Here is a 15,738-nt window from a genome sequence, read left to right on the forward strand (position 1 = left end):
TGTGTGTTTAGTCTAGGTAACGGTTGCATATTGGTAGTTTTTTCTGGATTTAAGGACGGGAATACTTTGTCATAAAGCTGACTTCCTCCATTCCCAATATGTAATTTCCTTAACTCCATGTTGATACAACATGCTGAAATGAAAGTTTATGTTCCTCTCGCTCATTTGGTCAACATTTATATGAGCTGAGAACTGTGGGAAATGCTTGTTCTTGTTTTTAGACTTTCTGTCCATACAGGTAAAATTATTTTAATACCCTAATTTGCCTGACCCTTTAGAAAGGGATTTTCCTTTTGAGATGTCTTTGTGGCTGATGTTGTTTTTGTTTTCTGCTATAACAATAGTCAATTTGTTAAGCAAATTAACTTACAATATGTGTGTGTTTAATTTAGCCTTTTGAGAAGGTAAATTCAGTTGATATTTCTGTAAAAGTACAACTGAGTACCATGAAGCTCTTAATGAGGGGAAATTGATTACCCCTGGGTCAAACTGGGCCTAATTCCAGAGACACTCCCTGGTTGGCCACAGACAGCAGGTAATGGGGTTTAAAAGGTTTTTGAAGACAACAAACTAGTTGGTCTGTTTGACTCTCCAGGAGAATGGAGGTGTGAATTTTTTTGTGTGCTGTGTTTTTTTTTTTTTTTTTTCAGGCTGGTCTAAACAAATTGTATGTATTTGAGAAAAAAAAAAAAAAATCAACCCTTTACACTCATGTTACCAACCATCTTCATCCACGTCACACTTTTTCACGTCACTGCATGAAATGGAAGTAACTGATCTCAGGTGCAGTCACACTTTTTCCTGTCACATTATACAACGTGCATTGTGTTTCCCTGTTTGTAACTGTCCACTGCAGGTGGATACTAAGCCTGCTTATATTTAGGTGAGCTGTGTGAGTGACTGACTGACTGAGTGAGGAAGTGAGTGGTGGAGGGTATCAGTGGGAGGGGCCAGGATCAGGAACAGTGGTCTATAAAGCCTGCGCCTTCACTCGGGACTACCCTGAGAAGCAGAGAGTGAAGGAAGAGCAACTATTCTTTCTCCTTTTCTTTCCCCTCGTCGAGGACACCTGTCTGCCCCGGTTCCTCTGGAAACATGTCCAAGACTCTCCCACCAACCACCGACCCCACAAAGATGGGGCTCGGACGGTCCATTGCAGTGCTGACGTCAGGAGGAGATGCCCAAGGTAAGCAGAGGATGAAGCTCCACTGCTCTGATCACAGCTTTGTTTTAAACTGTTAAAACACAGAGTGAGTCTTGATGAGGAGGGGAAAGGTGCTGACCAGTGTTTTTCCTGCTGAGGGCAACAAGCAGCTGTAAAAGTCTGTCATGTGGATGCCAATAAAGTATCATATATACTCTGACTGCATGACATTTTAAGATCAGAAGCCAAAGAACAGAGAGGGGCAGCAACAATTTTTCAAAATGTCAGCGTGGCACCAGCTGTCAGAGGTGGATGGAAGTTTGGCTTTCAGTCCAGTTTGAAGTCATGAACATTATAAGGGGATTGCATCTTGGATTCACTGCACTGCCAAATGCACTGTCAGTGTTTAATGTAATGTTTTTACCAAAAGACAACCAACTTTGTAACTTCTCACCGAAAATTGTGCTGCAGATTAAAACTAGACACTTTACAAGTGAAGTTTTTAATAAAGATTCTTTAACATGTTATCAAACATACCATTTGAGATTAACCCTCTATAAACAATCAGTCCATTATCTCTACTTGAAGCTTAACTGGGTGATGTCCCATTTTTCTTATATTCCCGTGCAATATTTCTATACAAATTGGAATCCAACTCATGAGCTCACTTATGTAAAGGCTTTATCTGCTTCTTATGCCCCTCGTGCAGTCCCTTATTTTACATCTTTGGGGCTAATTTTAGAGGCGTGACCTTTTTCTGGTATGGAACAGAGAAACACCCCAGTACACAGCTGCTGTCTGTTGAAACAAGAGCTGCAACATGCCAGCCTGCCACAACACAACCTCACACAGTGGCCTTTAGTGTACCGTACATCCAGGGGCGAAATGGTAGACAAGGCATACACTCCCCCAAACTCAGATCCTGTCCTTTACCCCATGGCTATCTTTGTCTCATCTGTTGCCACTGTGGAGTTACTTCAAAGTCAAGACGGGGCTGAAAGGTCTTTATGTGTATCTGACAGGAAGTGTCAAGGACAATCCGACTTTATTGTGTGTAAATAAAACAGTCATGTCGTTTGTGTATCTCAGGTATGAACGCTGCAGTGAGGGCCACAGTCAGAGTCGGCCTCTACACAGGAGCCAAAGTCTTCTTTGTTCATGAGGTATGGGCTGTAGGGTTGTACAGGTTACAGAAAAATGTCCCATAATAGTAAGCACAACAAGCGTGACCGCTGTGTTGTGTGTGTTAATGTGGGCTGTAGGGCTACCAGGGCCTGGTGGACGGAGGGGAAAACATCCGCCCTGCCTCATGGGAGAGTGTGTCCATGATGCTTCAACTGGTGAGTGATGAAGCTGAATAAAAGCACACAGAACACAGCCACATATTGTTCTTTTTTTTTTTATTGTCCATCAATAAGAGTCTGGATTAGAGTTTTATTGGTATTAACCATCTTTGCAAATCCTTAGTCGCCTCCCTACGAGTCGTCCTTCCCCAAAGAACTGTAACAATATTTACAGTTGAAATCATGAAACTGAACAAAAACAAAGACAGAAGGAAAATTAGAAACTAGAATCAAACTAGAAAAACCCGCTTTGCAGTTGTATGCCTGCGCCATCCAGTCAAGTTACAGTTCACATCCATGTCTGTCCAGATTCCTATAATATATGTAGTGAAGACTTTGAAGGAATTTCTCCAATAAATCTGATTCTGATAGAACACAAGGTTGCAGCCATGACAGTAGATGATGTTTCAAATACGGTTGTTGTTGCACAGAAAGTACAAATTCTAAAATTATGATGCTTCACACATCACCAATGTTACAGCACAGAAGATCTATACAATCACCACATTTTTAATATGGGCACCCCAGATTAGTGTCACTAATTCAGTGCCTGACTAAATGTGAAATGTGGTCCTTCTATTCCTGAGTTATGGTGCTGAATAATGGAATGAAAAGAGTTTTTGCAGTATATTATGTTGCAACAGTAAAGTTGGCCTTTGACCTTTTGGATATAAAATGTCATCACTTCATCATTTTATCCTATTTAACATCTGTGTGAAATTTTGTCATAATTAGTGAATTGATTCTTTAGTTATGGCCACAAACATATTTTGCGGGGTCACAGTGACCTTTGACCTTCGGACTCAAAGCTGATTACCGAGGGAATGTTGGTGCCAAAACTTAAAGAAATTCTCTTAAGTCGTTCCTGAGATATTGCATTGATCAAGAACAGGACAGATGGACGGACAACCCGAACACATCTGGCCTGTGGCCACTGCTGTCGTCGGCAATGAGACAAAAAAAATAGATAGAAAGGAGGAATGGGTTCAGTCTTCAATGAATTGAAGTAAGTTATACATTTCTCAGCGCTGCCTATCATACCATATGTTTGGTTCAGTTTCATGTTTTGTGATGTCCACAATGAAACTGTTGCTGCAACAACAATACAATGGAGTAAAAAAAGTCAACAGTAGAATTTCTTTCCGGAGAGAACTCACTGTCAACAGTTTTACAGAAACTTTCTTTCGTGGAAAGAAATGTTAATTAAAAATTATTCAAAAAACATTTTGCTGATAAGGAAAGACATTTTTTTGTTGTAGTGTAACTCTCAGGTAAATATCTCAAAACCTGTGCAAATAAAAGTTAAACCATTGGACTGAGCATGACATAAGTGAGAGGATCTATTTGTTTCATAATGTGGGTAAACTGACCCTTTAGTGGGTACAGACCACGGCAGGTTTCTGAGATATCACCCTTGAATAACCTTTTTCATTTACCTACAGATGATGCAACCTCTGTTAATGTGCATTCAGATCATCCCGACGAGTTTTTGTAAAGCTGCCTGATGCACATCACCCTGCTGAGATTAATATTAAGCAGTATTACAAGATAACTGGTTGAAATCTCTGTGATCGCTGCATTAATCAAAATCATCTTCCCTCAAAGCCAGAAAATGTCTGTGAGTCTCAGTCACTGTTGAACAGCCTGTCTTCTTCATGTGTTAGGGAGGTACTGTCATCGGCAGCGCTCGCTGCAAGGACTTCAGATCCAGGGAGGGTCGTATGACGGCAGCCTGCAACCTGGTGAAGCTGGGCATCACTAACTTGTGTGTGATCGGAGGTGACGGCAGTCTGACTGGAGCCAATGAGTTCAGGACTGAGTGGAGCGGACTGCTGGCTGATCTGTTCCGAGCTGGTAAAGAGACAGATCGTGAATCTGCTCCTCAGTTCTGTCTCAGTCTGTCCTTTTTGTTCCTTCAAATATTATTTTGTAATCCATCATAAGAGGTGGAATGGAGGATATCATGATAATCATATTCATTCACTGAGGATATACAGCACTGTGCAACGGTTTTAGGGGCTAAAAGTAAAGTGAGGATGCTTTCAAAATCAGTGCCATGAATAGCTTTTATTCTTTAAATAACTTCATATCAGGGGAGTAATCCAGTCAGTATTTGGTGTGACTCCACTTTTCCTTCAATACAGCTCCAGTTCTCTTTATAAAACACTTGTGCACAGTTTTTCCCAGTACTCTGCAGATGGGTTGCTGCGAGTATCTTGGAGAAAGTGCCTCACTTCTTCTGTGGGTTTTGGCTTTTATTCTCATTGTCTCTTCATGTGAACCCAAACTGACTCTATGATGCTAAGATCAGAGCTCTGAGGCAGTCATACTATCTGCTGTAGGACTCCTTGTTCTTCCTGCTGCTGAAGAAACAGTTCTTTTTACATCTGGCTGTGTGTTTGGGCTTCTTGTCATGTTGCAGAATGAGTTTGGGAACAATCTGCATCCTTTCTGCTAAATTTTCAGTCCTAATTTATATTGAAATGTACTAGTATTACTGTAGCACATTTCCTCTAAAAACCAGGGATAATACCTTGAAATAAAATTAGAAGAGGAAAGAAACAATACACTTTTGTAAAATTGAAGAAGCTCGACTCATTAATATGTTTTATGTTATTACATTGCATTATTTGCCTCCTGTCCTTTTTGTTACAAATGAAATGTTTGAGTCTGTTGTCTTTCTTCAGGAAAGATCACAGAAGAAGAAGCCAAGAAATCATCCCATCTGAACATCGTTGGCATGGTCGGCTCCATCGACAACGACTTCTGTGGCACCGACATGACCATCGGCACTGACTCCGCCCTGCACCGCATCATTGAGGTGGTGGACGCCATCACCACGACTGCACAGAGGTCAGACACTTGCATGTACACAGAGATCATTTAGATTCATTCTACTCATCTGAAAGGGTGAAATCAACTATAGCACCAGTAGTTTGTACACCTGCACAGGTAGAAAGGTGTTCAGTTCATCACATTTCAGATGCAAAGAAATACAATGCAGTATAAGTCCAGGGTTCTTCTGACTGAAAACAACTCTCACCATGTTGTCTATTGACAGATTGAATAAAAAAAACCTGTTTTCTTTATAGATTTACAAATGTATATTCCTTTGTGAGTATAGATACAGAATCTGCGATGTGTAAATGTTTATCATAAGGCAGATATTTTGGGTTTTGAAATCTCACCCAATAAAGGATGAAGACATTGTGATTCTTACCTAATTTGTACAAAATGCTCTGTGTTCATCGACAGCCACCAGAGGACATTTATACTGGAAGTGATGGGCAGACACTGTGGGTTAGTACCTTGTGTACTTGGTCTGTTTGTGTGTGTTTGTGTGTGTGCTATTGGTCGAAAAGACAATTTTACAATCCAGTCGAATACATTTTTAAATCTTTACTGGCTATCACTAGTTACCCATGATATACAAATTTAACAATAAATGCTGCTGAAATTAATCACATTCCCAATCATTTTATGTAAAGATAATTGTATCATTCTCATCATGTGTCCATTCATCTGATTGTTGTCTTTTATGGGGAAAACACAATTCCAAACAATAAAACCCTCATAGATATTTAAAGCTCTGTTAAGGCATCCTTGTTAGTTAACACGCTGACTCAGTACAGTTCAAATCCAGCGAGGGTCTTTTGTTGTATGACATCCCTCTTCTGTTTCCACTTATTTCCCGTCACATCTTTGCTGACAAATATCGAAATACAGGCGAAAATACTGGAATACAAAACCCTCTCAATCGAAGTTCTGTTTTCTTAGATACACTGTGTGCTACTGAATTTACATGAAGCCTCCATGCATATTTTTGGGGTTTCAGGACATCAAATCATGGATATGAGATGCTGTCAGAAATGTTCAAGTGGGATATTATTACTGCTAAATTTAAAACTGAGTTTAAGATGTACAGAACAAATATTATATGTTTTCCAATGTCCCTATAAGACACGTGTACTATGACTGAATTATGTACAGATCTGCTGGTTTACCTTGAGATAAATGTGGTGTGCATGTGTGTGTGTGTGTGTGTGTGTGTGCGTGTGCGCGCGTGTGCGTGCGTGTGTGTGCAGGTACCTGGCCCTGGTGACGGCTCTGGCCTGTGGTGCCGACTGGGTGTTCATCCCAGAGATGCCACCAGAAGAGAACTGGGAGAACCACCTGTGCAGGAGGCTGACAAACGTAAGTATGTCTTTATTTGTAGATGTTCACGCTTTCTCTGTTTACATGACAATCAGAATACATAATTGTGTTTTTAATGTTTTTAGCAAAGGGCCAGAGGGTCTCGTCTCAATGTGATCATTGTGGCTGAGGGTGCGATGGCCAGGGACGGCAAACCAATTACATCTGAGCAGATCAAAAAGGCAAGCTCATCAAGTTAATGTCAGCAAAGTATCACTGTAAGTTACACAGACAGTTATTGCCAAACAAACAGGTGGATTTATTTGTCTCCAGCTGGTGACCGACAGACTCGGCTTTGACACCCGCACCACTGTTCTTGGACACGTACAGAGAGGAGGAACTCCCTCGGCCTTCGACCGAATCCTGGTGAGTATCTCAGTGAAAACCAAACATAAATGACAGTATGCAGCTGTGCCTCTACTCACACACGCACGGTGATCTGACTTGGTGTGTGTGTGTGTGTGTGTGTGTGTGTGTGTGTGTGTGTGTGTGTGTGTGTGTGTGTGTGTGTGTGTGTGTGTGTGTGTGTACATGTTAGCTCTGAATGTAGAACTGGTTTAGAGAAATACAGACTATGCTGGCTAACAGTATTTACATCACTGACAATTCAAACAGTAAGAAGGGAAAGTCTCATTTGAATTCACTCAATGCATTTCTCCTCACACATGACTACAAGAAAGGTTGGAATGACTAATGAGTGATTCTGCTACTGCTGGCTCACAACACGGAGGTGAATTTCTTAAATAATATTTACAAGTTGAATGCTGATGATGAACGGAAACAAAATGAACTGCAAGTCTGTTTTTTCCTTTGATGTACATTAAAAAGGGGGATTTTATGGAGGTTTTTATTTGCCAAATAAAGACCAAAACCTGTTAGACCCGTTTCACCAAAATATGAATACCAGAAGTGATGATGTCCCTGAATTCTTTGACATTTTAGTCCGTTTTTTCCCCAGTGATTCCCAGCAATAGATAACTATTAGGGATGGGCATCTTAAGCAAAAATACTATTACTAAAATACTATTTGACTAAGATTTTAAGTTTTGGCAGACTTTGTGCCACACCTTATTTTTGTTTGTTTTTTATTGAAGGAGTTCCACAAAAAACTTTTGGACAGTTGCAGTCGTCTTTGCTTGTTTCTTTGTACCGTAGCATCTAATCTCAAAGGGCCACATGGTTTACCGAACCCTGGTGGTAAGTGCTCTTCTCCTTCTTTGGTTGGCTAATGGCAGTTGGAAACCGCCATTTTCTGACAGTACTAACACATTACTACCTGACAACAAAAACCAAGGCATATAAGACAAGGCTCTTGTCGCACAAACTACTTCATATTTCAAGACCTTTCCCAAGTAACTTTATTATATATCCAGTGTTTCCCCTACCATTTTAATGGTCCAGGACACCCCCTCCACCCACCATCAAAATAAATAAATAAATCAATACGAACGTACTCGTAGAACTGCAGTTTTGTCCAGTAACTACTATTTATTTTCAGCGTGAGAGCTGCAAGTGGATTTTCTGGTCACTGACAGTTTCGCTAATGTGTCTTTTTTTTTTTCTGCTCTGCCGTGTGTGTGTGTGTGTGTGTGTGTGTGTGTGTGTGTGTGTGTGTGTGTGTGTGTGTGTGTGTGTGTGTGTGTGTGTGTGTGTGTGTGTGTGTGTCATCCAGGGCAGCAGGATGGGTGTGGAGGCGGTGATGGCGTTGCTGGAGGCCACTCCAGACACTCCTGCCTGTGTGGTCAGCCTATCTGGGAACCAGGCAGTCAGACTGCCGCTCATGGAGTGTGTGCAAGTGGTATGTGAGATTTTTCTCCCTGGCAAGGAGATACCATTCCACCGACTGAACTTCCCCAGTGTGTTGCTCTACTTGATATGTACAGATAAAAGTATTTTTTTGCTTTACAGACTAAAGATGTGACTGCCGCCATGGCTCAGGGAAGATTTGAGGATGCTGTCAAGCTCAGAGGAAAGTACGTATTATCCTGAGTGTCATGGCAACAAAATAATCAAATGCTCCATCAAACTTAGTTTTTTGCTTCATCACAATGGAGCTCTATGGAGCCCGAGTTATTGAAATCATTATAAACTTTGACCATGTTTAATCCAAATAAATCAATATAGAGCAACAGGAGCTCTGATTGGCCATTTTCCTGCTAGAACATAACAACTGGCCTGTCTGAGTTGCTGCTCTGTTGGTTAAACAGATTAATTGTGAAATAGAAAATGAAACACAAAGTTCCCTTAATTTTGCAGAGCCATTCAATTATTGATTCATTGCGGATTCACTGAGGTATTGTATTTCCAGATGTGATGTTCTTTTATTAAATTTTTCTGCATCTACAACAATTTATGGTAATGTACGTTTTGAAATTGGTTGATTTAAGTGATTATGATTAAACACTGTTTTAATAAAAGCATACAAAAAAACACAAAACTAACAGCAAAAAGTAAAATCATGTAAAGCAAAATTGTTAAACCTGGTAGAGATTAATACCAAATACCTTTTTATTTTGTCAAATTTAGCTGATCATTTCACTCACTCAAGCTGATTTATAATGTGCAGGAGTTTTGAGAACAACTGGAACACATACAAGCTGTTGGCTCACATAAATCCTCCAGATGTGAAGGTGAGAATCAGACTCATACCAACTTTATTATACGTTTTAAAAAAAGGACTATATAATAGTATCTACACTGACAATTTTTTTTATCCAATAATTAACCCTTCAGTTGTCTCCTTTTCTCTCTCTTATTTTCAGAGCAACATCAATGTGGCCATTATGAACATTGGAGCTCCTTGTGCTGGTATGAACGCTGCAGTTCGCTCAGCAGTCAGGATGGGAATCATTCAGGGTCACTCCATGTTGGCTGTCTATGACGGCTTCGACGGTCTGGCTCAGGGACAGGTAATTCTACATTTCTGTCTTTGTTCCAGACCTCCTTTTGTAAATGTTTTAAAGAGATTTTTAGACGGAATTGTAGAAAAGATGTTTTATTTTTTTAAACCAAGGAGACAAAAATATAAAGGTTTTCATGTCTTTGTCAGCAGCTGCATATACTAGAAATCACTCGTTGCCATAAGCCCATAGACCAACCCAGTGGCAAATTACTCCGACATCTACCATGAGTCGTTTTTATGATATGTTGTTAACTGTCAAACTGACAAATGGGTCAACAAATGTTTATCCAATTTACAACAACAACTGTAATGTTATTGTTGCAAGTGCTGGTAACAGGGCTACTACATTAGCATTAATGGTGAATAAATGAATAAATACTTTAACTCAAGCGTTTTACCCATTTCTCATTATACTTTTTAAATAAAAGATATTCAACACTCCAATGTAATTTATTGCCATATTCTATACATGCTGTTAAGTAAGTAAGTATTGTTAAGTATTTGTTTCTGTTTCTGTTTCCTAATAGTTCTGTGTGTTTTAGTTTATGGTATTCAACATTTTGAGCTAGTTCTTTCCACTCACTGCAGATTGAGCCCATCACCTGGACTTCAGTAAGCGGCTGGACTGGAAAAGGAGGTTCAATGTTGGGCACCAAGAGGTAAAATATATGTTATTCTAATTTTTAGTGGCACAACTTTATTTCAAAATTCTAAAGACTACAAAAAAATGTCACTGCATTATGTTTCTTTCCTAAAGAACTCTGCCAGGCAAAATATTGGACGAAATCAGCCAAAACATCGCCAAGTTCAACATCCATGCTTTAGTGATCATTGGTGGATTTGAAGTAAGACTTGTCAGCAGTTCTTCTCTGTTAAAAGTCTTGTAAATGTTGACCTGTCTTATTTCTCGGGCTTAATAATAAATTAACCAACAACACCTTGACAGTTTTTGCCCTCTTTTAGACACACACAACCAAACTAATTCTCCTCCCCTCCCCTGCTGCAGGCCTACGTGGGGGGCCTGGAGCTGGTGCAGGCTAGAGAAAAATACGAGGAGATGTGCATTCCTATGGTGGTCATCCCTGCCACCGTCTCCAACAACGTCCCTGGCTCTGACTTCAGCATTGGCGCTGACACCGCCCTCAACACCATCACCGCTGTCAGTGGCTTAACAGCATGCAGATATATATATATATATATATATATATATATATATGCATATAAAAATATATATGTATATAAAAAAACAGCTAAACAGATGTGTGGTTTGTTTCTCTGAAGACTTGTGACAGAATCAAGCAGTCTTCAGCAGGGACCAAGCGCCGTGTGTTCATCGTGGAGACTATGGGTGGATACTGCGGCTACTTGGCCACCATGGCTGGTATGGCTGCTGGAGCTGATGCTGCCTACATCTTTGAGGAAAAATTCAACATTAAAGACCTGGAGGTGAGTGGAAGGTCATGGAAGAACAGGAACTTTTGAGATTGTAATATCATACACACCAGTCTTAATGACTGTAGAAGAAAACCAAAGTATCCTGCCTACTTTTCAGTCTTCAGATCTTCAGCAGGCAAAATTTACACAGACAAATAATTCTTCCTGAAAGAAAATGAGTTCAGTGTGCAGGATTCATTGGTTTTGTGCCATTTTCTGCAGACTGAGCAGACATTTATTCTCAGAGTGTGATCTGTGAATTTGGCCCTCAGGTGAATGTAGAGCATCTGGTGGAGAAGATGAAAACAACAGTCAAGAGAGGTTTGATTCTCAGGTTGGTTTTTGTTCAGGGTGAAGAACAAAAGTTAGGAGCAGCAGTAAGAATTGAGGTATTCTGTTCAAACACCAGTAGTGAGACTAAACACTTAAAATCATCTCACATGCCCATGTTAGTTACTGTTGCTTTAGCAGAGCCTTAATCATGACTTCCAAATGTGAATGCTTTTATTTTTCCCTTTGACTCAATAACAAGAATACAAACTAAGGATTTGTTTTACATATATGTAATTTATCTCCTACAGTATTTTTACTGAAAACATGTTGATATGTTACAACAGGAAAAGTCTATGATTAGATAGTAAAATTAATGAAGTCTCAATTCCATTTAGCTGCTTCAGGTTTGCTTGGAGTTACTGTTGCACTCTTATGGCTTCATGGGAGAACCCAGCAATCATTTAAATGATTGATTATGACCATTCAAATCTCTGCTGTGAAAAAGGCCTCTAACTCTGAAAACATGCACATCTGCCATGAATTAATTTCTCTCTAGATAATAATCTGTAACTGTTGTGATAAAGGAACGAGAGCTGCAATGCCAACTATACCACTGACTTCATCTTCAACCTTTACTCAGAGGAGGGCAAAGGCATCTTCGACTGCCGTAAGAACGTCCTCGGACACATGCAACAGGTGTGTTTGTGTGAGAAAGTGTCAAAAGCACTCTTGATAAAAAGTAATTATTCTCCTTGTTTGTCTACATCACAATGTGTTCCCCTGTCTGTCCTCTCTCGACTGCAGGGTGGCACGCCGACACCCTTCGACAGGAACTTTGGCACAAAGATGGGTGCCAAGTCTGTTTTGTGGCTGACTGAGAAACTGAAGGAGTGCTACAGGCATGGTACGGTGACCTGAAAATGTTAGAAAATGGTGGAAAATGTCGACCAGTGTTTTCCAAAGCCTAAAGTGTAGTTTAAAATGTATTGTTTTGTCCAGACCAACAGTCCACAACAACAAAAAATATTTATTTCATCATCATGGATGACTAAAGGAAGCAGAAAATCTTCACATTCCAGAAGCTGGAATCAAAGAATTTTATCATATTTTAATTTTCTTAGAAAACCCTTAAAACTATTAATCGTTTATTGAAATAGTTGCGGATTAATTTTCTGATGATCAGCCAATCGATTAATCATCTAACTGTTGCAGATGAACATTTTTCTATCAGTCTATCAAACGGTATAAGAAGTCGTTAACCGTCACTCCATCCATAGAAACAGTATAATCCTATTACACCCTAATGCATCAACCGTGATAATGGTCCAACACAACTGTTAATCCTTTTGATGCCAGTGCAGTTTTGAATGAAGGACTTTTGTAATGGAGTATTCTTACATTCTTGTGTTGCTATTTTTATGAATCCTCATCAGTAATACCATAAGAGGTAAATCTACGTTTGACTGTTTCATTTCCTGTTTTGTTTTTTAGGTCGTATCTTTGCTAACACACCGGACTCTGCTTGTGTGCTGGGCATGAGGAAGAGGTCGCTCAACTTCCAGCCTCTTGCTGACCTGAAGGGAGACACAGATTTTGAGTAAGATAAATATCTTTAATGTGGCATACCGTATAAGCATACTGTACATACAGTTACATGTGTAATGGTGTCTGATACCCTCCTCGGTCTGCTGCAGGCATCGCATCCCCAAAACACAGTGGTGGCTAAAAATCAGGCCCATCATGAAGATCCTGGCCAAATACGACATAAAACTAGACACATCTGAACACGCCGACATGGAGCATGTGATCAAGAAGATGAGTCCTATGGGGAAGTAGACTCAGTCTGCTCTCTAGGTCCTTGTGGTTGGAAAGGGACACATTTTCTGTTCCATGACAAAGTTTTATTTTTCTTGTCAATATTGGTAAAAGAGCTGCAGTCTTTTTCTTTCCTGTCCTGAATGTGCATTTTCTCATTTAATTCCGTGTTTTGTAGCTCTGCCGAAACTCAAAAACTTTGTGAATAACCTACATTTCGCAAAAGATAACATTTCAATAAAACTGATTAAAGATATAGTCCACAGAAATTTGCATTGTTGGTGATTTATGGAGCAGAATGTACAGAAAGGAAAATTCATCCTGAGGAACTAGGTGACTCTTATTTTTAATTCGCACCCTGTATTCTGGAAACGATGTTGAGTCAAACACCTCCTTCCACTCCATAGGTCCCTACCAGGACCAGTTTGAATCTGTTGTAGAAATGCATTCAGACCAGTTTTTGAAAGTTTTCGAGTTTGGCACATTCACTGGGAAAGCTGCCTGGTATGACTGAAACTAAAATGTATGCCACATTTGTTGTACTTCATTCCTGTTGCATCAAATTTGGAAGAGCCGCTGTTGAGAATTTTTGGAATAGTTTCAATGACAATATCGCTGATTCATTGTTACAAGGCTGTAATTTACTCTCTGATCCATAGTTTTGATTATAGGCAGAAGTAAAAATGTCTGTTAGGGTCCTGGCTAGATGATAAGAAAAAGGAGGCTAATTTTCTTTCAAGATTCATCCAACTGTCTCTTTTCTGTAGAGCTCAAGGTTGCTCATTTTGGTCTCAGTTGTGGAGCTGTTACTGAATAATCTGGTGGTTGTTGTTTTTTTAATTGACAATTTAAAAAAGGTTTAGAGGGTTAATTAATCTAAATAAAAGAGTATTAACATCTCCATTGAACACACCAGGTTGTATCAATATGCAAATATTTCATTTCAAAGGTTTAATTGCTAGACATAAGATGTTCCTATTAAATTAGTTTTACTTTATGCAGAAAAAAAAGGCCTTAAGTTTCCACATCACAGTTGTGTAAATTGCATATTGAAATACTATGTTATGCAAAGTATGGTACACCTTGGACACAAATTAAAAACTAATACAGGAACTTTCAATTTAATCTATATAAATGTATTTATTACCTTCAAATTTCTTGCAGGTAAAGAGCAGCTTGTATTTGTCTGGTGCACTTAACTGAACAGTTAGGCTGGATCCCAAACAGGTGTTTTTATGTAGCTCACTGTGTTTGGTAAAGAGCCTATAAAGTCTGTCACTAAATTACATACTAAAACATGGTCTGCGAAGAAACTCATTTATTCAGGTCATATCTAAAATTGCAAATTCACAGCAAGTCAATCTGTCTTACATCAGGTGTCCCAATCACAGTATCATAACATTCACTATTGGCAAACATATTTCCTTTTATTTTGAAGAGAACGTTAACAGTGGAGCAATTTTAATCCGCAAAGCAGATAATCCTATAAAATATTGGCCATTGTAAAACTGCGACCAATTTTTTCAACAACCTTTTTGGGTTGATCAAAGTGCTTTCAATGGTTTATCATCTGTTCCTGATTACATTTTAAACGGGCTGAAACCTCATCACATCACGGTCTCCTGTTCTTTTGATGAAGGTCCACGACCATTCATTAAACCTGCAGGTAATCACTGAGCAGCCTTTTTCAAAAGGTTGAAAGCCCTTAACCTCCAACTGAAAACGTCTTAAAAAAATAAAAGTACAGATAATTGTAGGACAAAGAAAGTTTCACACTAACATTTTCAAATAAGACAAAAATGATTTCTGTTATTACTACAGAGAAATATATATAAACTTTAAGATGTAGCCATTTAAATGACACAAAAAACACAATAAAGGCAATTATGGAAATGATCAAAACACAAATATTCAGCCCTGTTGAGAAATTTGGACTTTTATAGGACATTTTACTACTTTCTTTTCTACAAATACAGCTTGAAATCAGGAAATTAAATGAAGGTTTTGTCATCTTCTCAAATCCTCTTCTGAAAGCCATCTTTGATAAATAAATCATTTTATGATGATAAATACAACAACCAAAACATACAAGGAATATGACTGAACATTTCTAAAAAAATAATTTTGCCACAACAAATGTAGAAACAAGGCGGGAAATAGATGAACAAAGACAAGGAATAGACTTATAACAACAATAAAGCAATAAAGGTACCATAACACTGAAAAGGAAGTTTAAGAAATAATTAAGCAAAAACAAAAAGCAGCAACTGAGAGGAAAAGTCATGGGGAACAAACGAGGAGCATAAATTGAGAGACATTTAAAAAGAGCAACATATAAACGTAACATTTTATTGATGAACTTTTAAGTAGTTGGCAAAGTTAATAATACAAAATTATAAAAGAGGGCTACGTTGCCGCAGAAAACTACAATGCACATCCGGAAAAGGAAGAGGAAGTGGTGTAAGCAGAGGTCACCGAGACCTCGCGGTGGCAGCCGGGACGTCGGCGGACTGTGTGCCTGCGCTGAGGAGAGGTGCGTGTCCCCAGTGTCCGCTCCGGTCGCCCGGTCAGGAATGCGCCTCGCGAAGCCGGTGTGCGGTGTAATATTTGACGAAACGCCCGCGGGGGGGGGG

The 15,738-nt window shown here is 39.4% G+C and overlaps 1 protein-coding gene across 1 annotated transcript; it reads left to right on the top strand.

The window, feature by feature from the left end:
• The first annotated feature begins 983 nt into the window (after window positions 1–983).
• Window positions 984–14,405, top strand: pfkma (phosphofructokinase, muscle a). The gene is made up of 22 exons (XM_069141703.1): window positions 984–1,186; window positions 2,234–2,307; window positions 2,407–2,484; window positions 4,152–4,341; window positions 5,175–5,340; window positions 5,743–5,787; window positions 6,573–6,681; window positions 6,768–6,863; window positions 6,955–7,047; window positions 8,354–8,479; window positions 8,590–8,654; window positions 9,248–9,311; window positions 9,444–9,590; window positions 10,172–10,242; window positions 10,341–10,428; window positions 10,590–10,742; window positions 10,865–11,029; window positions 11,290–11,351; window positions 11,875–11,986; window positions 12,095–12,194; window positions 12,782–12,887; window positions 12,985–14,405. Exons 1-22 carry the CDS (start codon window positions 1,096–1,098, stop codon window positions 13,124–13,126), a joined length of 2,343 nt encoding a protein of 780 aa, XP_068997804.1. The 5' UTR covers window positions 984–1,095; the 3' UTR covers window positions 13,127–14,405.
• Window positions 14,406–15,738: the final 1,333 nt, after the last annotated feature.

This window comes from Embiotoca jacksoni, unplaced genomic scaffold, assembly GCF_022577435.1.
Source record: "Embiotoca jacksoni isolate LCO1_2020_lvr unplaced genomic scaffold, fEmbJac1.0.p SCAF_9, whole genome shotgun sequence".
In the NCBI taxonomy this organism is placed as follows: Eukaryota; Metazoa; Chordata; class Actinopteri; family Embiotocidae; genus Embiotoca; species Embiotoca jacksoni.

What these genes read in the sequence shown, in the direction of transcription:
- pfkma (XM_069141703.1), top strand. Translation starts at nt 1,096, where the DNA reads ATGTCCAAGACTCTCCCACCAACCACCGACCCCACAAAGATGGGGCTC. An exon ending in ACGGTCTGGCTCAGGGACAG is followed by an intron (nt 9,591 to 10,171) that starts GTAATTCTACAT and finishes CACTCACTGCAG; the next exon opens with ATTGAGCCCATCACCTGGAC. An exon ending in TCAACATTAAAGACCTGGAG is followed by an intron (nt 11,030 to 11,289) that starts GTGAGTGGAAGG and finishes TTTGGCCCTCAG; the next exon opens with GTGAATGTAGAGCATCTGGT.